The sequence below is a fragment of the Micropterus salmoides genome, unplaced genomic scaffold, assembly GCF_014851395.1.
Source record: "Micropterus salmoides isolate LMB-PRFRI ecotype aquatic unplaced genomic scaffold, ASM1485139v1 Ms_hic_scaffold_18, whole genome shotgun sequence".
NCBI classification, from domain to species: Eukaryota; Metazoa; Chordata; class Actinopteri; order Centrarchiformes; family Centrarchidae; genus Micropterus; species Micropterus salmoides.
The window spans coordinates 15,502,856-15,530,544 of NW_024040928.1; the positions used below are offsets into that span (position 1 = coordinate 15,502,856).

Here is a 27,689-nt window from a genome sequence, read left to right on the forward strand (position 1 = left end):
TTTGGCATCAAATGCTGAGGAGTGTGAGAAAAGGTCTGCTCGCAACACACACACACACACACACACACACACACACACACACACACAGACACACAGACACACAGACACACACACACAGACACACACACACACACCCTTAGTTTGAAGTTTAAAATGCAAGGCAGCCCATGTGTGTCAGTTCAGACCAAATCCATTCAGCCACAGTAGCACAGTTTCAATGTGTGTGGGTGTGTGGGTGTGTTTGCATGTTAGTGTGTACGTTTTCAAAACACATCCTTAACGGCAGTGGCCTATTCAGCATATTTAGAGGGATTTTGAGGTTTTTCTCGTTTACTCTTTGACTTTATTCTTTTTTTTTTTTTTTTTAGCTGTCGGCTCTTTTTTCTCTGTGTACATTTCCGTATCTCTCTTTTGATATGTTTGTGTGTCAGTGCAGTTCACCAGGTTTTTTTTAGAGGGGGCTAAGTGAAGAGACATGGGAAATGAAGAGAGGAAGGAGGAGAGGAAATGCATAAAGAATGAAAAGCAGGAAGTCTTTACTGTGTGTGTGCTGTATTTGTGTTTGTGTGTGAATGCTGGTGCCACAGTTGTGGCTGCTGCTCTCAGATTTTTTGCACGTACTGGATTGTTGACATGTACACTCTGGCAGACAGGGAACAAAAGTTGCATCGACATGTTAGAAAACGAGGAGTATGTGGCATTCAAAGATGAACCAGATAAAACATGGGGTTGTGAAAAAATGAGGGATAGTGAGATTAACCAAGATTCTGACCACCATGCATGTATGGGGACTCCAAGCCACTTTAAAGACTGAAGGTGTGCTGGGAATATCCCTGGTGTGAACGTGCACAAATTTTGTAAAGCAGGGTTTTGCATAAAAAGTGAAAAATGTGTAAAGCCCTTTTAAAGAGGTTAACATAGTTTGTGTCATTTGGATGGTGAGAAAAGACAAAAGAAAGGGAGCATGTTGATGTGAATTTGCAGGGAAAGTATAAAGTATTTTTGTCAGCCACTGTTCTTTTTAATGCCAACCAGTTCCTTCCTCTCTTACTGGTACCATGTCTTGGTATTTAAGTTAACTTCCTCTCCCTGTCCACACATGTTTCCCAGCATCCTGTTGGAGATGGCGCTGTCAACTACATCCTGCTCCAATTCCTGTCCCTGTCGCCATCCTCCCTTCACCCCAGACCCTTGACCATACACTCAGCCCTCAGAAGAAAAAATGCTCTTAATCGGACAGCTGTCTCATCCAGTCACCTCTCTCTGATTATTCCCTATCTAGTGTAGCGTCACCAGCCACAGGATGTGACACGTCTCTCACCGCCATTTCCTGCTGAATTGGAAAAGTAGAGCAGCAGTGATGAATTGGCCTGCGGAAAGGGATAGTCAAAGAGTTTCCGGATGCTTTGCAAGTTATGATTAAGGCAAACAATATAAGCACCAGTGCTGTGTGGTGTTCACACACATAATGAGCTTTTTCACTGGCATGAAACATACTGTAGGTCAGGGTTGATTTTATACAGACTAACTTCAAATGACATGCAGAAGGCGCACGTGGCACAGTTTTAGTTTGTCTCACTGATCAAGCCTGTTTCTCCTATCTTTTCTGGTTCAGTTGAACATCGTTGTTTTATGAGTGTGAGTGATGTTTGTGAAAGCCCTCCATAATCACATCAGATGGAGAAAGCTCTTTGTCTGCTTGAGGACTGGAGAGGAGTAGAGGGAGAGAAGAGAAAAATGTTAAGAGAGGACACAGAAAGAGCTAGAAAAAAAAGATATATGAGTAAAAGTAGGGCTGGGCAATAAAACAATAATGATAATTATCCCAAAATAATTTTCCTCAATAACAATATAACAAATGTTCAATAAATATTCAGCAAATGTTTGATTTAATTCATTTGAATGAACAAATTAGCACTTATGTCTATGAAGATTCTCAGTAAATCCAGGTCATAGTTATCCAACGAAGGGCAGCTGGATCTTCAACCAAGTCCAGTTGCCCTTGACTTTAACCTTCGTTGGATAAATTAGCACTTAATTTTTCTATTACAAGTATAGTAATAGTTAGAACTATAGTTAGCTAAAACTTTCAATCAGGAGAAAAATCAGCCTTTAAACTTTTAAAAAATAAATAATGATTTAACATTTATTGTGATACTTATCGATATTGAATGTAATGAATATTATTGTGATAACATTTTTATTGCCCAGCCCTAGGTGAAAGGATGATTGGAGTTGAAGAGAGGAAGAGACTCTCAACGCAGGACTGTCAGAGCTGCACCTACTCCTAAACGTATCTAAAGACATGAAAATGTGCACATGAAACTCAGGAATCAAAGTTTTACACAAAAAGAAATGTATGTCCTTGCATCTTTTGCAGTTCCTGTGTTTAAAAAAAAGAGCCCTATGCAACAATCTGATCAAATTAAACCTGACCCATTCTTTAGGCTTGATTGCTCAGCAGCTTAGCCACACAAAGAACCTATTTCAGAAGTGTGTGTGAGTGTGTGCTTGCTTGTATAGGTGCCAATGACCCCCAACTTGATAACTGAAAGGGGCCTGAGGACCCATTAGAAGTGAATATGGGCCATGCTGCATCGCTCCAGCAACAACTGCCACTGGCAGATAGCATCCGCATCACCGTAGCAACCTTGGGGTTGGGAGGTTACCGGTTAGGGGGCCCCCTTGAATACATCACTCCCTCTTCACACACACCCCTCTTTCTTTGTGACAGGTTTTTGATTGGCCAACATGTGTGTGGGCTCTGCACGCGTGCAGTGAGGCAGTACAGAGGTTGCAGTGTGATTGTGAGTATGTGTGTCAGTCAGTTTGTGTTGTCTTTAAACTGATGTTAGCAGTGCCATGGTAGTTTTGGGCAAACTTTACACTATGTTTTCAGCAGCGCAGTGATCAGATTGCATCATGCCTGTTAAAGGGATAAGGATTTGGAGCCGGAAGCAAAGGAGAAACCCCTACGCAGGTAGGCGTGTTTGTGTTTGTGTTATTTGAGTGTTTTTTGTGGGAATGTGTGTCCAGGCAAATTATTTGTACACGTGTTCACAACTACCTCACTTGAAGAATGAAACAGCTTTGGGTGAGACAGGGAGCTAAAATAGAAAGAGATGTGTGAACAGTGTGAATTGGAAAAGGAGAGGAGGGAGAAAAAGAGATGGAAAGATTGTGGTAATCAGTAACTAGTGCTGTGTGTAGACGGTGAGCTTGCCTTGTTGAGGCTGCTGGTTTCAGTGGATGACATGGTGAAGAGCAGCAGGACCCTGGATTCTGGGTTGAATGGTGGGGAGTAGAGTGAATGGAAATTAATGGAGATAAACGGCCTTGTCACTGCAGGTGATTTTTTCCCACCCAGCTCTCTGATTTATGTTATATTTGTGTTGATAGTTAATGGAACGTGTGTGTTAACCGGTGTAATGATTTTTCTCACCTTTGATTTAAGCAATAGTTTTACTGCTGATGACTGAGTTATGAAAAACTGGTCTAACTGGCTATTTGGCTATGAGTTTGTGAATTGTAAGATGAGTATGCATTGTTTTGTAAGTGGAGCTTGGGTGTTCAGATAGACTCAAGTGGCCATTGAGGGACACACAACGTGGCTGAGTTGTTTCTGTCTTTGGCAGGTCAGAAGGTACCACGGGATATTATTACAGTAACATACTGGGACTATTTACCATCCACCGTTTAAATAATTTAACCTGTATTACTGTATTATTAATTAGACGTTTCATATTTAGAAACACATGACACACTACACCTTCCCCCTACATAAAAAATGGAAGCACACAACTTGCATGTATTTTGTAAGTCTAACAACAAGAATGCAAAGGATTAAAGATTTTTTTATGTATGCATTAATTTATTCATTAATTACTTATTACACATTTAAAATGTTGCATTAAACTTCATGCATTGACAACATATTTTCTGTTATTCTCTGAATTGCTTTTTTTTACTAAAAAGCTAATGCAATCCAAGATATCAGTGTGTCAGGGAGATGTTGATTCTTGTTATTTTGGAGGCTGTAATTTGGGATGCTGTTGAAATATAGTGCTTTATATTGACCTATAACAAAAACAACTTAAGTCAGGTTTATTGCAAGGTATTGTATTGATTAGTCTTAACAAAATGTACCTAATAAACTGACAACTCTTTGTAATTTGCGAGTTGAGGTTCTGCTTTAACTGTGTAGAATGTAGAAATACACTACCAAATAACATCAAAAACCTAAAACCCTCCCATAATAATATTATAAGCAATGGTGGAAAACAAATTTTTGAAAAAAATGTTCTTGGGTAATATGGGTCATAGCGGTAAGGTGTGCGGACTGAGCAATAGTGACTGCCCAGTTATTCTTTGTGTAGCAGAAGGAGAAGAGGTTTAACTGATCTGTGTCATGCAGCGGGTTCTCTCTCCCTTTCTCTTTTATGCCCCCCCCCCCCAACACTAATGCCACACCACCCTTCCAACCACATATCCAAGGCGTGACTTTGCTTATTAGCAGTGCTGCAGTAGTATTCATCAACACATTTCTTTCTCACCCTCTCATATGCATCATTCTCTCCCCACTTTTTCTATTTTAGCCCAAATATTCAGTTGCTATGCGCGTTTATTCCCTTCTCCTTTTCTCCCACTGTGATTGTATCATGAAGTTGAATTTTTTTGCTAAGGTCAAATTGAACAACTGCATTCAGAACATGATGTGTTTTATGAATATAAAATATAAAATTCAATAGGCTATGTGTGATAATCAGTGTAAGTTTAAGTTATTATTTGAATTCTGTTTTCTCAAATCAAATTGAGTTCTCTGGGATGCCGATAAGCAAAGATTTAAAACCAACCAAAAACATGTGTTGTTACTACTTGTACTACCTCCTTTGATTCTTTATCAATAATTTGTTCAGTTAGTAGCCAGTTTTGCATCAAAAAAACCCCAACAAAACATGTCAAAGAGTCTTAAGTCTACAGTAGGGCTGGGGCGATACATCGACGTAATCGATTACGTAAATGCGTCGACCCGTCGACGTGTCGCTGCATCCGGTGTGGGATAATCCCGGACAAGCTCCAGCTACAAGACCGCGCCTTCGACTGTCTAAAGTTTGGAGTATTTCAGACAGACACTCAACAACGTGCTGCTCTGTAGCTCTGTGAACTGGAAACAGCTTCACTGCAGCACAGCTGCTGTCCACGAATACGTGAAGCAGCACGAACACGTGAAACGAAAGGATCCCGCAGCACTTTGTCTAGACGGCAGCACCGCAAATCGTGTTTACTTTCTGTCGCCACACAAGAACGGCACATTCTCAGCACGAGGACACGTAGTATTTCTTCATCGCCTTCATGTTAAAAGTAATTTCTGCCCCTCTGCTGTCATGGTAACGTAACGTTACACCGCGAGTCATGTAACGATCGGCTGTTTCATATTTTCCGTTTATCTAACGGCCACGTATGAGTGAGAAAACAGCTGAATCTAATTACAGACAATCTGTGACTGTCTGGACAGTCTGTGAGTCCTTTCAGGTGTTCACTGATGCAGAAGTACATTTGATTATCATACTGCATTACTCAATATTGAAATGAATCCATGTCAGAAACATTTAAAGTTTTTAGTAAAGTAGCCTAATTAATGTCTGTTATTGTTATTATCACATCAGTGACGTGGAAATTTGATTCATTTTAAGATTTGCTGCTATTGTCATTATTCTAATGCGCTTCATCAGGATGATTGAATAAAATATAGATTTATTGATTAGACATGTTTTTGATATTTATTTTGGATAAATTGGTATGTTAACCAAGTAATAGGCAACTTTTCTTTCTTTAGAATAAACAAAATTAGTCGTTAGATTAATCGACTAATCAAAAAAATAATCGTTAGATTAATCGGCTTGAAAAATAATCGATCTACAGTTGGAAGTTTCATTGATGAACAATCATCATGAGGGTTTGTGTGTACTAAATAAAGTGAGTCTAAGTTACAGGATTCTGGTGAAAACTGGTTTGATTGAATATTTGCCTGCTTTTTCTTTAAATAATTTGGATCTCTTTGCTCATTGTGATTTTATCTGTTTTTGGCTAACAGTCAAATTAGTTTGTTTGATCTTTGGCTAGGTTCAGACTGCAGGCCAAAGTGACCCAAATCCGTTTGTTTTGCTCATATGTGACCCAGATCTGATCTTTCACAGCGTGAACAGGCCAAGTCTCATTGAATCTGATCTTTTCCAGTTTGCCTTTGGGCCACTTTCATATTTAGTCCAAATCCGATAAAGATCGGATCTTTTTAAGTGCGACCTCAGTCTGGACACTCAGGTCTGAATTGATGCGGCTTTGGTGTCACTCTAGAGCAGCTGTTCTGCTGTAGACGGAGCCACGGTGAATGAAAAAGCTCCTCAAAAACCATAATTAAACATGTGGATCTCTTTCTTCTCTACCTTGCTATAATTTGCTCACAAATTCCCTTTCTTACACCTGAAATCCACCAGACCGCGAGCTCTCTTCTGAGTTACCTACATGCTACTTGTCGGAGCGGACGCAGTAGGTAGAGAGAGACGCTTACTGTTTTATTTAATTGCTTACTGTTTTATTTATTTATTCAATTTAAATTTTTAATATATTAAAAAATTTTAACACACACACACACGCTTACTGTTTTATTTAATTATTTTATTTTAATTTTTAATTTTTTAATTTTTTTAACACAAACACACATACGCTTTGATTACTTTATGCTTTAATTACTTGTTTAATGAAATGTATGGGGTTGATTGATGTAATTTGTATGATGCTTTGGCAATATTGTTGTTACACATTCATGCTAATAAAGCTAATTTGAATTGAATTGAGTGTGGGGCAGATGTGTTGTATAGCGCGAGAAACCGTAATAAAAAAGGTCAAGTTGTGAACACTTGTCATAATTCGGGAGAAATCTGACCTGTGAGAGGACAATAAAATACGGGAGTCTCCCATGAAAATTGGGAGGGTTAGCAAGTATGAGCTAAACGGAGCTAACCAGAGCTAACAGAAGTACGCTACTGCTGCTTGTTATGTTGTGTTATTCTTTGTGCATGCGGGTCCCTTTCAGGCTGTGGACAGTTCACACTAGAGTCTGATATGGGTCACATTTAATCAATAATGTAAACTGTGAAAAAAAAAAAAATCAGATTTGAGGATTTATATTTATCTCAGTCATCTCAGGTCTGAAAGCTCTTTTACCTCCCTCCCTCCGTCCCTTCATGAACTTCCTCAGCCTCTTTCTCTGTTCCTCCTCCTCACATCAGTCTTAACGACCTTGACGAGTACTGACTCATATGCTGCAGTCTTTCGTCATTCTCAAAGCTCCAGCTAGTTTTTGGATGTTGGTGTCAGAAATCATTGCAACATTAAGACCACATTGTAAAGTGGAAACATGAGCAGGATCACACACACACACACAAGAATCTACTGTGACGAGCACAGAAACATCTTGGCCCTCGCTGCCAGTAAACAAGCATTTCCTCTTTCTCCAAAGACGTTATTCACAGTATATTTATGTGCTCATCAGCTGTGTTACTTCTTTATTTCGCAATGTCTTGGTGGTGCTTGACATCATACATTATTATACTGATAAGCAGACGTGCCGTAACATGGCCCTCTGTGTCACTCTCCTGTGGATATATTTGCATATTCTGAGCATTTTATTGTCACGCAAACATCATAGCTGCTTGGCTTCTGTTCAGAGCAGAGAGCTATCAGTGTACATTCCTCAGCTCCCAGAACTAGAGATGGGCATTTAAAACAAAAATACTGTACAAATGTGCAACGCTCTTAGATCAAGCGAGGGAATGTTGCTATTTTTTCAAGTTAGTTTCGCTCTCAAACCAAGTGTGTCCAGATTTCTGTTTGATTTGAGTATAAGGAGAGGTTGAAGACATTACACTTCTGTAACTATTGTCCCTCCGGTTCAGCCAGCCAACTCTTCTGTGGCACTGAACACGATTTTAGGGATGGTCTTCCAATTTTTGATGACGTCTTTGTCCAATCAACTTCGATTGCACTTATTATACAGCAAGTCTCTTTGGACAGAAGCGTCTGCCAAATGAAACTAATGTACTGTAATGTTGCTCTCCTCTTCTCTCCACATGGTTTTGTTCCGGGACCTTACCTCTACTTGACTTCTATTCGACCCCTCTTTGATCCTGCCTGCACAACTCAACAGGTAAGTGCTTTTATTTGATGATCTGAGATTTGACAACAATTTGTCCACAGCACAGTTTTCTCTTGATCTGCTCTCCTCTTCTTTATATGATCACCAGCTGTCTTTGTCTATCCACTGTATATTGCAATTTACAATTTAAACTTCCCATATACTCAGTCATAGTGACTGGTGGACCAGTACGCTAATTTCCTGAACATTTCAGAAGGATGCTGGGCACTGATGATTTATAGGTTTGTTTTGTGGTGATATCTGGGGAACGGAAAGATAAACCTTTAGGAATGTGTGTGTGTGTGTGTGTGTGTGTGTGTGTAATCATTATCCTCAGTGTTCGGTCAATGCTACACCATGCAGAGCCCACAGACGCCCTTCTGATTTTCTCTCTGTCTTTGTATAAGACACAGACACTCGCATGAATTCACAGTCATACACACTTAGAGCACCATTGGTAATCACCCACAGAAACTATGCCATAAAGTGTTTTCTGTCTGTAGTGCGCCGACCTGCTATCACAACCCCTATGACCCATGTCACTTCCCTTCACACTGGTGCTCTTTCTCTCTTGCCAGCAGCCCATAGCTACAGTGGACTGTCCAACCGACCACTTAGATTCCAAGATTTACAAGCCATTTTCGTTATTTTAACAGGGAAGGAAATGTTTTTGTGAGGAAGGGAACCTGCACTTCTGTCTCTTTTTAAGGGTTTAGGAAGTGCACAAAAGGTCGGAAAGGTGTTTATGTGTTCATCGTGATTCCACAGTTTGTTCTTGTGAAAAGCTTTTTAGGAAATCTATTTGTGTTTGTTACTTGTTTTGTTTTCAGTGCACATTGATCACTGTAAATGTCCCATTATCAGCCATAAGGTGAAATTTCAAGTGTTGTCCCATAGCCAGATGTTGAATTAGGCATTTAAATAACAAGTTGAGCCACATAAAAACATGGATGGAGTTACCCATCATCTACAGTATCACATTTAACAATGGACAAAGTCTTTATAATCTCCTGTAGAAATGGATAGTAGGAACTGTTTAGACATGCATGTAGTTGCTGTTAAACATGTGTTTTGGCAAAGGATTACTGAATTAGTTTTCAGTTAACTGAAGATGAATTGCGAACTGTTTCAAGTCACCGCAGTTCAGGTCAATTTATAATTGTTCACTCAATTTCAGTCCAGTTTGTCTAGGGGAGGGTTTTGAAGATGCCTATAAAGTTGATCAACAAGTAATAATTTTGAAAGACTAATGAAAAAAACTGTTAATGTGGAGTTTTCAAAAAGCCAAATGACAAATATTTCTCCTCTCTTTTTTTCCCTTAGTGAAAAAGGATAGTGTTCAATCATAGATTTAGATGTATATAGATATATAGATGCTGTATATATGTGTGTGCAGATGTGGATGTGTATATTCAGGCACTGGTGTGTGTTAAGGACTGTACAGGCTCTCCTGGGCTTTAGTCTTATGAAATGAGGTTAAGAGTGTGTGTGTGTGTGTGTGTGTGTGTGTGTTCATGCTTTTGTACTGTAGTGCTGTCGGCTACATTCAGCCTCATCTGTGTCTCTACAGGTTATTAAGTCTCCAATTCTCAACTCATTATATGAGCCTTTAGGTAGGAATTAGATGAACGCTCCCCTCCTTTCTTTCCTTTCTTGTAGGAATATGTCTTTTTGTAACTTTAGTAATCATCACACCACAAAATAGAAACCAATACATCTAGAAACCCCTATGTTCTTCTCTATAGAACAAACCTCTTTAGTTATTATTTATCAAGAGATAAACACTTGAAAATTGAACTAATCTGCGCCGTTAGGATTGTGTGACAACCACACAACTGGCATTAGTTTTTATTTAAAATATTGCTTAATCCTTATTGGTCCATGGAAGTATGTGACATCACATATTTCAAACTGAGACCACTTCAAGCCCCCGAGGAGAGCATAGGAGGAACATAAATACATAGATCTCTCAGAAGATTGTTAATATACTGCGCTCACGATCGAGTATAAAGGGTTTTCAGGGCCTTTAACAATGTTTTGCTTGCCTCTAAACTAGGAATGTCACGAGAACCGATACTTCTGTACCAAGTCAATACCAAAATTCTGAAAACATGTCGATACTCGTTTTGCTTGATCCAAGATGGCTGCTCTGGGTATCAACGGTTAGTGAAAGCTGTTGTTTATACTGTTTATTAGCACTTCTGTGTAATTATGTCTCGTACACAAAGTGCTTTCCAGCTGCTGTCTGTGGACGTGTTGCTACAGTGTTTAGTGTGAGTAAATACCGCACAATTCCATCAATCCATCCATCGTCAACCGCTTATCCTGTCTACAGGGTCGCGGGGGGGCTGGAGCCTATCCCAGCTAACATTGGGCGAAAGATACCGCACAATTTGTTTTTTAATCAACCGGGTGTCATAATAGCTAACCTGATTAGTTGTAAACAATGGATGGCTGAGCAAGGTTTTCCACCTTTTAACTGGAATGCCGTCAACTCGGGTGTGACGTCATTCCCAGCTCCGACCTCCGACTTCCGAGGTAAATGTAATGCACCATAAGTTTCGCGGCTGCTACCTTCAATAGTTTTGTGTCAAAGCCTCGTTTTCTGAAAGTTCGAGAGCTAATTTAGGCAGACCTTTCACAGTTTTGATCACCTGAAAATCACCAAAGATGATGATGTAGTTTGCAGCGCTGAGACCTGAATGTCTGTCCAACGCGCCTGTTTCTGTAGGATTTAGGGACCATGTTACAAGTGCAAGACAATCCATTTCAATCATCAATACCTTTTTTATTTTTCAAAATAAAAATCTCAGACAACTGCCACCCTTAAACATTTCACACCTGTGAGATTATAAAGAAAAGTTAAGAAAATTAAGTACTTGATTTATTAATTTAATATGCACAGTGCAAATTTGTAATTTCAATAGGTGGCTCATTTATGAATACATTGACATCAAATCAACTCTCATCTCTCCTGGACATCCTCACACAACTTTCACAGCAGCAAGTTGTTTTTTGTAATGTTTAAATGTTTTTATTAAAAGAGTGTATGTTGATGTTCATGGGATTTAGTGTGTGTTTGTTTTGTACAGTGTTATCGAATTGGACTTTGAGAATTTTGGAATGAGGCCAACGTGGAATTGCCAAAACTGCAATCCCTTGAATGGCCACTTGTGGCTGGTTTCAAAAGCGAATAGACCTCCATGTCCATAAAACACCCAACTTTACAGCAGAAATAAACATTGATTGTGGTTTTGTTCTCTATAGCTAATTTCTAAGTTAAAAGCATTACATGCACTGATATTAATGATTGTGTGACATTTTAGTAGGGTGGTTATTCATTCTGCAGCGGTGGTGTGCGGAGTACCGGGAACACTGGTGGTCTCTCTGTTGTGTGCACTCCACAGATGGTCCGGGCGCTGCACTTCCGCGTGGTCCGCTTTTTGCATTCCGTCAACATTACGTTATCAGTTAATATTTAATAATTGATTTTTACACATTTGTTAATCGATTCATAATCTTCCACGTCAGCATCGCGATGCATCTAAGAATCGATTATTTCTCCCACCCCTGGTGCCCTCTCAGGCGGTTAGCCACAGCAACCAGGCTTCATTTGGCCCGCCTCAGCTCTAACGATGTGCCATCTCTTTGCCCCATTTATGGATTAGCTGGGGGTAGGAAAGTCAGGCACTGCCAATATGGCGACGGTCTGAGCTGCCCACATTGAGCTTCATGATTGCTCTTCAGAAATGTATGGGTGACACAGAGACTACCATGTTGTTGTGTTGTGTCCATGTTTTATTCAGTCTATGCTGAAAACCTTTTATGCCTCAACATATGTGCAAACTAACTGACTCAGACTCAGTTTTATCAAAGGGTCAGTGACTAAATATGGCGCTGAAAAAGTAATTAATCCATGCAATTATTTAACACTGAAGCAAAGCCATTGAGGCAACAATCTTTCATTTAGGGAAATCTGCCGCTATGGGCAGGTACCTTAATGATAAAGTGAGTGACCATGTTGTCTAGACGAGTGGGAGGTGGAGACAACACAGAGAGCATGTCACCCACAAATAACTAAATTTACACATTTGACTGAGGCTGTACCCTTCACTTTGTTGTGTGAGTCAGTGTTAGAGTATGGTCTACTGACTTTATGACTGGACTTTTATCAAGGGTCTGAAGACTGTGAAGGCTACTCTGTGATGCTGTATTAAACGGGAGATGTTGAAACATCTCTTGTCTTGTTCCACTAATGCAGGAGTCATGTTTAGAAAAAAAAAATCTCTTAGTTTATCCCCACAATTTACAAAAGCATATAGACAATGCTATCTTCCTCTTAGCCATTTCTTGTCTTTACCTTTTCATCAGAAGCTTTGAGGGATTTTGCTTTGCATTCTGTTATTTCCACATGTTGGCAGTAGACACATTCGTTTCTCTGTGCATCCTACATTGAACCCGTGGTTCATTTTCTCCTCTCCAAATTGTTTTTGGCAGTCACCAGTGTGTCACATGCAGTCAGGACTGAAGGGTTTTCCCTGGCTTTGAGAGAGCCTGAACTGTAACATTAGGATGGTGGATTTTTCATGAGATTAGACCAATGAAGTGAACACTGCCATCCAGCTTAATCCGCAAAGCATTTACAGTACACTTCATAGCTGTTGGGATGCTTACATATCTTCTGTTGATTAGGAATGCTAACTGCTCTTACCAGTAACTGATTACAGTATTTTACATTTCTACCATAAATGTGAGTGACAAAAATATTACAATATTAATAGCTTGCAATTAATATTATACATTTATATAAGGTTGGGCAATACCATAATATATTGTGTCAGATTATATATACTTGCAAATTGTCAGAGATTTTTTATGCTGTTTAAAACATTTTATCACTTAAATACTTTTCGGTGTATTAGATCTCTGTGTGGAAGATTTTGACATCCTCGTTTGTGGATAACAATTTGCTAGATTAGACTACTATTTTATTTATTAACATATTCTGGCTAAAATGTCCTGCTGTCAGCTGCCTGAGGAAGAATATTGTAAACCGCTGTACAGTGCAAAGATTACACATAAACAAATGAGTCCAGCTATAATGGAGGTTTTCTTCCTAAGACGTGTAAGCCGATTTGAACACAGCTGGAGGCCCTGGAGGAGAAGGTACTAGTGGAACTTGAGACTCAATGAAAAATACACAATACCTGTCTTGGAGCTGCATTTCATGTTTTTATTTTTTTGTTGGAAAAACAATATTCTTCTTTGGCTAGTAACTGAATATAGCTTTTCTGTTATGATGGGTGTAAGGTGTGAGCACCACTGGTTGAGTTCACAGAGCAGCGTAGATTTGTCTGGTAGTCGTTTGTTGTCCGCCTGCTGCAGGAGCTGGTCTCTTGACTGGATTTAGAGGGTGCACAGATGCAAGTGCATGCATGCAATAACAAGTATATGCAAACAGATAGAGAAATCACAGTGTGAAATGTACACCCAGACACATGGACGCCTGAACACAGACGTGGACACACACCTGTGAGCAGCCTCAGAGACGGATGCAGACAGACAGGCATGAAGACCGGCTATATGTAGATACACACACACACAGGAAAGTCCCTACTTTGCACCGTGGGTGGTTGGCCTCGACCAGTGGCATTTGGCTTTGAGTACGAGGTGGGCTGAGAGTTTGTGTTCTACCCCCTCAACGCAGAGACACAAAGACAGGCTGTGTTTGAGAAAAGAAAGACTACATGATAAGACGAGGAGGAGAGAGGTCCAGAAAAAGGGGGGAAAAGACAAAGAGAAGTGTTGAAACAGTGATTTCTGGGATGTGTCAGTGAGATTTGAGATCAACAAACAAAGAAAACCAGGGGAAGGTGAGCCTGAGAGAGATGAGACAAAGGGATGTGGAAAGATGGAGAAAGACAGATGGGGAGAAGGAAAGAGGGAGCGAAATGGAGGGTGGCCAGATGGAACTCCACTCTCAAACTTCTGACAGCTCGTGGGAGGAATATCTTTGGGGAACTCTATTTCTGATTGGTGTGTGTGTTTGGATACTTGGCTTGTTTTGACAGTCTTCGTGTTATGTGGTTAATCATAGCATAGCAAATATAAACTCTCTCTTTGTTTTTATTACTCGGTGTGGGTGTGTTCAACTCAGACGCTCTATTTTGAGTTCATCTATTGTGTGTGTGTTTGTTCGTGCTCCCCATTACACCCATGGTTTGTCTGCAATGTGCCTTGAAACCCCAGTGTGTAACAGCTGGAAGTCAGTGCTGCCAGCTGTACTGGCCAGCAACTGCTGATCTGGATTCTGCTCTTAAATCCCTCACTAACGGGATGACTTGCTTTGGGAGTTGTTCTTGGATCAGGAGTAAGGAAAGTAAGCCAGCAGGGCAGAAAGAGGTTGTAGACAAGAATCTGTGTGTGTGTGTGTGTGTGTAAATTAAAGCTGGTCTCAGTCCAGCATTAAAAGGAGGCTTGTACTGGGTTGATGTAGTGCTATGAACCAGGATAAAAGGGATGAGCTCAGAATAACGAACGATTTTACATGGTGGGAGGGGTGTGTGTGTCTGACAGCTCACAGCTGTGGAGGGCAAAATGCCAGACCCTAAGTCGACCCCTATTGTGACAGTAACGGTCGGCTTGCAGTCTGCTCAATCAGCATAATTTACTCTGTCTCTCACTTTCGCTGTCTTTTTGTCTTTTATTTTGTGTCTCAGTCACTATCTCTTTTGCCCCTGGCTTTTTTTTCTAACTCCAGTCTCATGTTGCCAATGAATGAATCACTTTCTACTTGTATGTTTTATTTTATCCCTTCACATTGCTCTCTTCTCTGAATTAGTGGTACTGCTACCACTGAATGTATCTGAAATTCTGCAGATACAAAGTGTGTTTATGCTGGAGTACAAACTTACGTGCACACACACACACACACACACACACACGCAAGATGGGTGACGGCCACACACACACTCCAGTGGCTGTACTGCAAGGCTGCTGCTACTGTTATTTCACACATCCTGGTTTTTATTAGAGTTTCCTCTCACTGTGTTCCACTTGTATGCCTGTTAAAAGGCTTTATATATCTAAACACATGGCGTATAATACCCACACCTCTTACCAGGCTGTAAACGTGCACATACTGAGTTAAAAAAACACTTAGGTTTATCACAGTGTCTCTATTCACATTTTTTCCCTGTTTTTTATTTTTTTATTTGTTTGTCTGTCTTGCCTCACTTTCTTTCTGCCTCACACTCCCTGTCAGATACTCACAAAGAAAGATGCTTCAACAGTAGACTGTGGCACCTGTAGTACTCAGGCCCCAGTGGGGTTTAGTAGGTGGTTGCCAGATTGGCTGTCAGCATAATAGCTGAACTTTGTCTTCGCTTCTGTCTCACTGTCCAACCCTCCCCCTTCAGATTCCGAAGGTCTCTCCCCCTGGAGTCACCATGGAAAAGCATGGCCTATAGTGGTTGATTTAAAAAAAAAAAATGGCGGTTGCTCATTATTAAAGGAAAAAGAAAGACAAATGTTAGAAACGTTTGTATATTATTCAGGGACACTAGGCCTAAGGAGGGAAAACAATCGAGGGTCCCAGGACTACAAACAACAAAGTAATCTTGTAATTTTATAATGTTTGTATTTCTTTAACAGTCCCATGCAAAGTCATGACGTAATAGTGGAAACTAGTGTAAGCAATGATATAAGTGTCCTTTGTTTTCAGTGGGGGCGGTACAGTACATACCAAATCAAGATGTTGTAATGCATACATGCATGCACACGCAATAAGTGTGTACTCACACTCAGTTTAAAGACCAGTAGTAACATTTGTGTTTAACATATTAAACAGCGAATGGTTAAGGCAACAGGTCTGGTAAGTGACAGTGGTGGCTGCTGTCAGCACAGACTCTGCTGGAATATCGATGTGGGAGGTCACACATGTGTTTTGTCAGCATGGAGCTCGCTGTTTTCACAACGCTGCACACGGATGTGACACAGTATCCAGTTACAGACAACATACATACAAGATACAGACAAGCACATTATTACACAAGCACAGACTTGGAGTCATATCTGCAGGAAAGACATGTTCTACATAAAATGTTAAAAAAATATGGAAAATATAGAAAATACGGTGTATGTCCGTGTGTCCAGTGTATGTACGGGTGAGAGTGTAAATGTGTACGCACAGTGGCATGTTTACAGTATTTGAGTTTTTATTCATGTATGAAACATGTGCGATAAAACTGAACATTCTTCTGTCTCGAGTGGTGCTTCCCCTCAAACAGCTGCTTGTCAAACTGCTGTCACCACTCTGGTTTGGGGGAAGAAGAAAAAAATAAACGCGCACAAACACACACGCGTGCATGTTTTTCCGACTGAGCACAGTGCTATCTGTGAGATTTAAAAACTGGTTCAGCCACGTGTTAGAATTACACAAGCCCAGTTCAACCTCTGTTGTAATGACAAACATGCTGCCTGGCAGTTTATAAATACACTGGGAACACCTTTTGGACAGTCAAACTAGATTTTCAAAGCTCATCAAGACACTGACTACTTTAAATCTGGTTACCCATCCTAACTACATTTTTGATTTGGAGTTGCTAAGTAGATGATCAGTCTATTATTTGCAGAACGAAATGCTTTATGCTAGGTTGTGTCGGATGTCAAAATGTGTCATGTCAGTTCAGTAGAAAGCTGAACAGAGGCTGAATAGAAGAAAATAAAGGCTGCATTAAAGTAGATATGTAACCCTAAATATAAGTATTCTCACTTCACTTGATGATTTTCACATACCACTCACAGTCCTGTTCTTATACATTGAAATTGACCATCTGCATATGATTTTAAAAATGCCATAGTCTGTGTGAAAACTTCAATGCATATGCAAACGACATCTGGCCTCAGGTCTGCTGGAAAGCTCCTCCACTCAGGCATGACTGATCAGGAATGCACACTTGGCCGCACCCTTTCTCCCCTTCAACCACTGGACGCAGGCCTGTTTGGCGTGGTTGTGTGTGTGTGTGTGTGTGTGTGTGTGTGTGTGTGTGTGTGTGTGTGTGTGTGTGTGTGTGAATGCCCTGCTCAGATTACCGGAGTTCATTTGTCTTGTAAGCTATAGTGCCACTCCTATCTCAAACTTGTGTTCTTTTCATGCTACGGTATCCTTGCTCCCTTCCCCTTTAACTTCTGTCTTGTTCTCTCTCGGTCACGGAGACAGAGACGAGGCCTCTCACCTCATAAATCTATAGCATGGAGACAGGTAGACTTGTGAACGTTACACATATGATCGTACACAGACTGGAAGAAGTGCACTCTCCAGCCCTCATGCAGGACTCGGCTGTTTTAACAGATGTGGCTCAAATGCACACCCAGTCTGTACTTCCTTGTCTTTTGTCTGGATGATTGTGCATTTGCTCGTAAAGTGTGCGCGTGTGCAGGAATTACACCCAGTATTCTCTGGTTTGGTGCACAAAAGTTAAATTACACACACTTGTTCACTGAACAAATGTGACTGGCTCATAGCCATACTTATAAGTTGAGTCAGCTGCTGCTTTTGGGCCAGGGGTGAGAGGTCAAAGGTCAGTACCTGTCTGTCTGAGAATGGTGCACCTAGCTAAGCCGGCAGCTTTTACCAGAGAATAATAGAATTAAGATACACACACACACACACACACACACACACACACAGTGCTTTCTGCTGGAATAATAGATGTTGGAATAATGGAGCACGTGGCCAGAGGAATGAGGGGATTTGTCTTGAAACCACAGTGAATTGACAAGAGTTGAGTCCAGGGGTTTGGACTAGCTTAGTCGCCGTCTATAAACTCCACACAAGACCCTCTGTTTGTGTGTGTGTCTTAAAAGGGGCTGCTCCACAGAGGCCAAATATAGGCTATGAATGTTTGAAATAGCAGCGTTATCCCTGACTGAGATTGCTATCTTTGCATGGACACACACATACCCCTTAACACACACAGACATACTTTATAACCCTTCAGGCTATGAGATAGTGTTGTTTATTGACAGTAGTCTGATAGTTAAGTGATAGGCATGTACATACAAACACACAGACACAATGTTTCAGCCAGTTAAACCTTTCAATGAAGACACTGACCAGCAGAGATTTTCAGTGTGATGGTGTCCCCGTGTGATCAGAAATAGCAATTACACCTCGCAGGACAAGGTTTAACAAGTGTAAGGAAAATTCGAAATTTATTGATAGTATTGTACATCATTTTCAGATTGTTCAAAATGTGAAGCAGTAGTTGCATATTTTTGGAAACTGTAAGCATTAAATGTTGGCATGTGCTTAAACTAGTGTAAAAACACGTAAATGAGACTAGAAATGTATCATCACCCTCTTATATTTTATCCGTGTGGCACCTCATGTAAGTACTGAGCTGAAAAAGTTGTAGAACAAAATGCAACTAAGAAAAGTTACGATTAGGAAAAGAGGAAAAAGAGTACAACACAACTATTGTTTATTTTTCATTGTTGATTTATCTGTTTGATCTGATTATTTTCTCAGTTAGGCTAGAAAATAGTGATTATTTATCCATTTAATCCATTCTAATTTCTCAAAGGCATCATCCAGTTTCTTTTTTTTTTGGTCTGACCATCATATCCAAAACCCCCAAGTATTCAGTAAATCAAAATAATTCTTCAAAGTGATTGCTGATTGCAATAATTTCTTTGTTGATTGATTAATCGACTGGTCACTTAATCTATAAAACGTAACACATATTACATGAGAACAGATCAAAATTGCGTTAATAAAAAATGATAAAAGCAGTTAGATCATTGGCAATAGTTTTCCTTATACTACACCCCTCTCTTCTCAACTCTGATGCAGAGACCCTAATTCTTGCCTTCAGTTCTCTTGTCACATGCGGCCCTGTAAGCACATCACCCCGACCCTTCAGCAACTGCACTGGCACCCTTCTTAATGCGATCCACTCCGTCCCTACACACCTACTCACTCACTATGTTTTCACAGACCCATGTACTCTCCAGTCCGCCCTCCAGGCTCCGCATTACGGGTGACAGGGCCTTCAGTGTGGCTGTCCCTAACCTCTGAAATGCTCTACCTCAGGGTTTGCGCCAGTGCACATCTGTTGTTTCTTTTATATCGAAACTGGAAACTTACATATTTAGATTAGCCTTTACTGGTGTTTCGTAATGTGTATATCATCAGTGTATATCATGGCTTGTTTTCCTTTTCGTTTGGCCTCTTTTATATTTTGCTGTATTAACTGGTTATGTAAAGAGTCATTGGGTGACTTGAAAGGTGCTGACAAATAAAAAAATGCAAATGCTTATGTGTAAGAACATCCATAATAACTCAGATTCAACAGACTTCAATGCTCCAGAGGGATTCGGCCTTCAGTAGCACTTTCCACCGCCACCAGAGGGCTGTTGCTGGGCTGCAGGCTCTGCCCTGCCCAGTTCCGCCCTGCAGCGCGCCCTCTGGAGGTCTGAAGTTGCTAGGCAGCTAACCTGATAGAGGGACTTTTTTATACTGTGTGACTCAGTTTTTCCTCATCCTCCTTATCTATTATGGTGTGGGTTAGTCACTTTTTTTCAATGACATCTCCTCCCTCCCTAGACTGCGGTTTGATCAAGGTTGAGTTACATAAAAAAGTGCTTTTTCTTTTAAACTAATGGCCCGCATGTGTGCTTGTTCATTCAATGTACTGAGACACTCAACAATAATGATTACGATCAACCTCACCCCACCCTGCTAATCTTCCATCATTCTTAGTGGCAGTTTAAGTGCATCATGCCATCAAATGAGGTTAGTCTAAGGACTCTAGTGACCCTATTGGGTCTCACAAAGCTAACTGAGTGTGTTGTCACACACACACACACACACACACACACACACACACACACACACACACACACACACACACAGCACAGTATATGCATATATATACATGTGGTAAATTTTCTCCTTTGGGACATCAGGCCACGTGCCACACAATATATACAAGCACTATACATTAATGTTATCTTACACACAAATCATGCAGTTTCTTTGACATACCTCATAAACACATTAAAATCAGAATGCAGAGTCTCTTGGGTATTACTGTCAGTGTGAATGACACATCACCTCTTTGCAAAGCCTAAAGGGAGTCTGAAGAGGTTGCCTGCACTCTTTGCCACATGAAGTTACCACAACACAACTGAACGCTTTTTGTTCACTGCTCTGCACTGGTACTCTTTCTTAATGGTATTAATGTGTATGATTGCAGGAGGACTGACAGTAGAGGACAAGTGTAGGACAATGTTAAAACAATGTGAGGTTACTTTACTTAAAAGCAGTTTTTGAATGTAAAGATACAAAAACCAAAAACAAATAACATGCTTTAAGAACACAAAACGGGATGTGATCGGATTTTGATCAATTCTCAACGTGGACTGTAGACTGTATAAAAGAAGTGAACATAGCCACCTTGATGTTAACCAAGAGGGTGGATAGTGTGGTTAGTAAGGTGCATCTGTAATTCACCATACTTGTGATATTAATTGGATTCTAATTTTTGGCTTTTGAACAAGACATTTTTAGGCGACCAAGATGTTACAATTCACTTTCATGAACTAAAAACACACTTTGAAAGTGTCAAAGCTCTTGGACGAAAAAAACAGTCAGGACACAAAAACAATTTCATGGTTAGTACATTGTACACAGTGCAGTAGATATGAGTCGCCTCTATCCTAGGTCACCGTGGTGGCGAGTCGACTTGTTAAATATAAGGTAGCCACACCCTAAAGAATACCCTGCTTTATCGTCTATTTTCCTCTAAATGGGACCATAATTTACCAAATGAACATCATGTTGTATAGAAGAAGACTGGAAACCAGCAATTGAGACAATAAACTAATCAGGAAAGTGTTTACTGAGGTAATAAATCAAGTAGAAATTAGTTTAGTTTTGTCATAGACTTTATTGCAATCGGTCTTGTTTTTGCAACCAGTGGAGTCGCCCCCTGCTGACCATTAGGAACAATGCAGGTTAAAGACACTTCCACTTTGGCTTCACTTTTTAGACCCAGAGGTCCCCCATTTAATGCCAGGTGTAAATGTAACAGATTCCATACTACTAAAACAAATGTAGTCTTCCAAACTAAATACACCTTTTAAGTATCCATTGATAAGTTTGGTAAGCAAGCACTAGTATGCATCCCAACTTCCCAGCAAGTGTGTTTAAGTAAAGTAAAGAGGCCCTCCGTACTCCTTACACTTTGGTGAAGAGTCCAACACCTACTGTAGGCACCTAATATAGAAACATACAGTACGTACACACACACAGGATGAGCATACTTTTCTTTGACTTACATGACTTCCCTAATTTAGCCATAACTGATACATGCCTAATTCTGATCCTTAAACTAATTTTAAACAGAATTTATTTGACATTGATCTGAATGTGATTGCAGTGAAACCAAATTGGGGAGAGCAGTTGTGCTCCCAGACAAGCTGTCCCCAATCAACACGCACGTACACACAAACATCAACTCCCATATGACCGTCACATTAAATGCGGGGTGCTGTCTGGTAATAAAAGCCTTCCTCTGTGGTGTAGCTGAACCCCTGTGTTTAACTGGCTCTGTGAATGTGTTACCACTGAGAGACGCACGCTGTGAAACTGTACTTACTGGGATTTGGAATTTGGCAGACACACTCATCCAAGGCTTTTGTCTGCTTTCAGGGGGAAAAAAGTCAATTGTGGATGCACTAAAAGCTTGTGTGTGTGTGTGTGTGTGTGTGTGTGTGTGTTGGCTGTGTGCGCTCCTATGTGTTGCATCCAGGTAGGGTTTTTCTGCTGTATCTACCCTTTGTGTGACAGTGTCTTGTCAGTGTATATCGATGTCAGGCATTGCCGGCCTATAAATGCCTGATTGGGTTACTTGGCAACCAAGTCACTACCGCTTGACCGTGCCACGCAAACCGGTGACAGCGTGTCGAGTGTGTGTGTGTGTGTGTGTGTGTGTGTGTGTGTGTGCGTGTTTATTTAGCAGGATCTATCATTTGGTTGGCTTAGCTAGCTCTCCTTCATTTTGAGTAAAATTACAGGATTTTGTATTTTCAGAGTAAGATGTTTTATCTTCATAATCAGTGGTTTCAAAGGATCTTGGATCCACGTGGTCATTTGTAGTTTCTGTTTTATGTTTTTCTTTTTACTTGCTTGCTGAGAAGTGTCACACTGTCGCAAGTATCTACTATGTATTTTGTGTCCTTTTGATGCAGGGTTGTGTAAGTCCAGTTTATTTTCTAAAAACCTTTTAAATTATTATTATTTCAGGTAGTTTAGCTTTAATTACGCTAGCAGCTTAACTTTAGTCCATCAATGTCTGTCCTTACGTTTGCTTTGCCTGCTGTCTCCTTTCTTGTCATTCATGAGAGGTATGTCCCAAACTGACATTGTGGACCTGTACAACCCGTTTAAACAGCATATGGTTCAGGGTCTGTTATCATTTAACTGCTAATTACTGTTACGTGGCTCTCATGATATGATCACATGTTGACATTTTGCAGTCACATACTCTTTCCCTGGAACCTGCAGTGCCTGGTGCTGAAGTGATGCTGTGGCAGATAAAGTTATTGCTTAATTTACAGTAAACTCAAGTTGGAATTTAGTTTTTAATACCAGCACTAGGTGATGACCAGCATGTACATCTTCTGGTATATTGTAGTTTAACATTAACAGTTCATGTACACCCTCACCATCTGAGACACAGAAATGTGGCCATAGATCTGTATTTTAATGTATTTGTATCTGCATTTTTAAGTTCTTTATTTTATTATTGTCTTACTTTGATTACTGGATAGTTTCTTTACTACAGAAGTAAAGATGATATTGATAAATGAGAAATTTGTGACACAAATCTAAACTAAAGCGCACCAAACATTTGGAACCCTCTCAGGATCATTGGCAGGTTTTTTAGTACAAACTTTAAAAATAAAACTTTTTTTCATGTATTCTGATGCTGTTACTTGTGTATTTTCATTAGTAGTCACGATAAGCATCGGAGTAATGCAGGCCCGTAATTGAGAGAAACACACAACATGCCGATTTTCAAGCTAAAACTAAAACTCAACACTTAATGACACCAAAAAATGACTGGCCCTTTAAGACCAAATATTTGATCGGGGTCTTTGTAGGTACACAATTAGGCAAAAGATGAAAGCTGTCAAAGACTTATATTGATGTTCTCTTCTGACCAGAAGCAGTCAAACCTTAGCCCAGCTGAAAAATGTCCACTACACCACTATAGATACCCGGTTGAACATACTGATTGTTGTCACTGCTGTTGCTTCTCTGTGCAGCTTTATGTGAATGAAAAGAAGGAGATTTATGAAATGGAAGGGAGGTGGGGGTTGAACCAGGATGCTGAACTCTCATGATGACCTTTAACCTTCCCAGAGTCATGGTGCTAAAACAGCGTTTCTTCCTGAAAAGAGGAAATCAATAATAGACTGAACTGGTCCTGACTCATGTCTATTGTTTGCACTGTATTCATTTTAGATTGTCTTCCATGTTGGCTTGTTGGTGTAAATTTGAACCGGGTTAATAATTTTCCTCATCAAAACCAGTTAACATCTTGCCCTGTGCTGTTTTAATCAGCTGTTTTCATTTAATACTTTATGTTGTCCTTTTTATGTCTAACGGATCCCTTTATCGCTGCACAGGAGAGAGTGATGCAGGTTAATTATTAAAGGACTGTGTCATCAATGCGGACAAAGGTCTTAAAATAAATATTTTTATGTGTGTGTGTGTGTGTGTTCCAAATTTTCTCATGTTTGTAAGTTAAGCTGGGACATTATGAACAGGCAGTTGTCCCTTTGGTGTAAACAGCAAGTGTTGAGATAGTACATATCCTTTCTAAAGGGAAAAAGCGAATTAGGTCAAGGACCTGTCAAAGCGATGGGGGTTTAAGTCTCGGTTTACACCACATCCCATCCACAAATCTAGGATCAGCTTTCAGCAGTGTAATGGATCCACAACAGGAGATTATAAGAAGTTATTGCTTCAAATCTGTCTCTAGACAGAAGCTACTTCCTCTAATTTTCTATCTATGTTTTATCAAGGTTGTGCGAGTGGAAACTAGTGGGGTTATGGTTGTGATGTTGCTGTGACACATATTCTTCATACATATAAATACACAAACGTACACACACACACACATTCACAGCGCTGGTTTATTGTCACACCTTGGTGGTCAGACACTCCCTCTGTGGTTACACTTGGGTGGGAAAACACCACAAACAGACTTGTAGCGCCCCATAAAGATTTTTTTTATCCCTCACTGTGTGCTGTTTTTACCAACCTATGTTGGACAGCTAAATATGTGTTGGTTATTATATTTTTTCACAAAGAATATACACTAATTGCATATTTATCCTAAATCTTTTGAAAATAAGAACCACTTCAGTGCATTTTCTTAAATGTTTGACTGATTCATCTGTGTTGGGTGGGTGTTTTCATCACCCCTCCTTGTTCAGCCATGTTTGGTGTCATATTCATGTACTTTGAATTTGTTGTTTAACCAGTTGGTTTCAGCACCTCAGGCAGAGTATCAGCTACAGTAATGTAGTGGTTTCCTTGTACACTGTTTCTCTTTAGAGAGAGTGATAGAGAGAGTAAGTTTTCTCAGAGTCCGCCTCTGTTTTATTTGATTCAAACTGGCATCAAAAATCTTTTTTAGATGATAAAACGAGTGTACCAATCTGACCAACAAATTTGGAAGTGTCTGAATTAAATGCTGTTTCTTTGTCCCAGAAAAGAAAACACCTGAGGGACTAGAGACAACAAGGATAATGAGGAAAGTAAACAGAAGGACAAGTGGGTAAAAAAAGGTGTAAGGGAGGGAAGAAAGAAACGAAGCAGGGAGGGGGGAGTTGTTGCCATGCCGGCAAACGGATGAAGGGGAGGGGCAGAGATCAGGGATCCTAGAAAACGGAGAGAAAGAGGGAGGGAGGAAAGGAAGAAGGGACGGGCTGACTCGTATTTCAGCACCGTGGCCACTAGGGTTGGGTGTAATCCTAACCCTGTACTCACAACATACATAGTCAGTGTCACACTTACGCTCTTGAGGACTTACCAAGACTAGAGTTGAGGGAATCCTCACCAGCACACCGGTCGTATCAGCCTGCCTGCGCCCTACAGTAGGTGTGTGTTCAGCAGGTGTGGGCTTCCCTTCCTGGTTCTAGCTATTACTTGTGCTGATCAGCTGATTGGAGATTTAGATCCTGGCAGCTGGCAACACTTTGGGACTGTTTTCACAACATCAACTTGGCATGCTTCTTCCTCATGCACCAGTAACGGCGATACACCAGGGAATGTGGTCAAAACAGCGAGAAGAGGAATAAGAAGAAGGTGTCTCTGGAAACCCTGAGAGGCGGCTTCATCTTTACCACCTGGCACCCACACACATAATAGAGGATCCCTTTTGGGAACTTGTGGCGGGAGGATTTCATACATGAGTTTGTTTGTGCCAATGTGTGAGTATGCATGTAACTTCATCAGGCTGGGAATAGACCCAGGGACGCTGAAACCTCTTAACCTCTGGGTTTGGCCTGGCACTAAGACGGTGCGTGTCAGCTGGTGTGTGTGTGTGTGTGCTAACAACTGGAGATAACTACACTCAAGGGCACATGTGGTTGTAAACAGCAACCGCTGACTCGCAGTGATTGAAAAGTATCTTAATGTAATTTGGAAACCTCTCTCCACCCTGTCATGCACCACCAAGCAACATTACTGCCAACAGTGAGTGCGCACATATGAGTGTGTGTATTGGAGTGTATGCCGCTGAGGGGTGGTGATTTTCCAGATTGCTGGATTGCCTAATTACCTCTTTGGATTTGGGAATCCCGCCTGGAGTCTTTAAGGACAAAGGAAGAGAAGAAAGGAAAAGGGATGATTTAAGTCTGACTTTTGGCTTGTGACACAGAGATTAACTGATGGAGAAAGAGGTTGGAAGTTGTCGGGTTCAGAGTCATGATGTGGAACTGTGCAACCAAAGTGAAGGAAAACTGGGCTGAACTTCCACCTGGAACTAATTTGATTCTTAACATAGAATCTGAAAACTTTGAAGCATATTAGCTCGTTTGCAGACCTCAATGCTGTAGTCAGATATGTTTGGAATCGCATGATCTGGACTTACAGTGAATATCTACCAACCCATCTAAGGATCTACATCTGGGGATTATCTTTGTAGATTAAAACAGTTTGATCCTACATCCTCCTGTCTTGGACTTGTTTACCCTGAATGAGGATGAGAGGGGACAGGAGGTCCGCTTCCTTTCGTAAGGAGAAATCTGCAGGCCTGACCCGGGCTCTGAGCTGGCTCAGCGTGTCCACCCTCTCCCGCCAGAGCAGACGCATCTTCCACAGCCAGAATGAGCTCCATGCCATCCACAACCATCAAACGTGCTCACACTCGCACACTCAACTTCATGCCGCAGACGGCGGCGAGGGGGACGATGATGACAACTGGGTTTACCAGCCTCAACACAAAATAGGTGAGAGGGAAGGAACGACAGCATGATGAATTGCGTATTGATTTCTGTTAGTATCTTTCATGAGATGCACACCCACTAAAACACATGGTATGTTTGGCTTGTCCGCATCACAACTTGTCACAATGTCTTGAGCTCCTTTGAATGGATTTTTGTTCTCGCTCTCAACCAGGAAGCCAGTGAATGACTTGTTTACATGCACAAGCAAAGCAAGAAGTGGGTCACTGTCTTTTTATGGCCCCTTGTTCTCCGGCTCCACGGCACTGGCACTTCCTGGTTGCTATAGGGAGCGAGCGGGAGGTATCTGCGATCAGTGGGACAGTTAGGGGGTCAAAGGGGACTTTGTGAGTGTGTGATAGGTAAACAATGATGCGTCAGGCTGGTGATGTCACGGGCACAGTGATGTCACAGGCTGGTGGCGATGTGAGCACAGGGTTTGGTGCCAGGGAGAGGAAGAGTCCGTGTGCGGAGGCTTGCATAGCCCATCACTCAGACCGAGTGGTTATACTGTAGAATAATCTTCTTTCATTAATGACATTTCAAGTTTAGATTTGGACATCAAGGTAAGAATGCCATTTATACCTCTCTCAATGCCTCAGGGGTATTGTGTTTCCCGACTGGGCTCATTATTTATTGATCAGTTCATTAGTTGTGCATGTGTATTTGGTCAGTGGTGTCAGTAAGACTTAGGGGACAATGGTTGTAACTGTAGTCTAACCTTCACCTTAAAATGGAAAAAAGACACATATGCTCCACCATATTCCCTTAACTTTCTTCATTAACCATGACCCATACTGCCGTCGTCTCCAGCTACAGTGACAAGTCTGTCTCAGCTGGACTCAAATCAGCAAGAACATCCATAATCATTCATCACCCACTCTAATGATACCAAAATTACTTTCAGTGTTCGGATATCGTCAGGGAAGCTTTGAATGCAAACAAATCTGATATTGAAGCTTGGACACAA

At 40.8% G+C, this 27,689-nt stretch overlaps 1 protein-coding gene across 6 annotated transcripts in view; it reads left to right on the forward strand.

The window, feature by feature from the left end:
- nhsl1b (NHS-like 1b) overlaps positions 1-27,689 on the forward strand; it is a 122,503-nt gene that overhangs the window by 25,857 nt on the left and 68,957 nt on the right. Inside the window, exon 1 of one of the 6 annotated variants that reach the window (XM_038727377.1) lies at positions 25,268-26,725. The exons of 4 other annotated variants lie outside the window; for them this stretch is intronic. In XM_038727377.1, coding sequence (XP_038583305.1) covers positions 26,473-26,725 — 253 coding nt within the window. In that variant the 5' untranslated portion in view covers positions 25,268-26,472. Of the gene's footprint in view, positions 1-25,267; positions 26,726-27,689 lie in introns of those variants that run through there. One more of the 6 variants, XM_038727374.1, reaches the window with a different exon arrangement.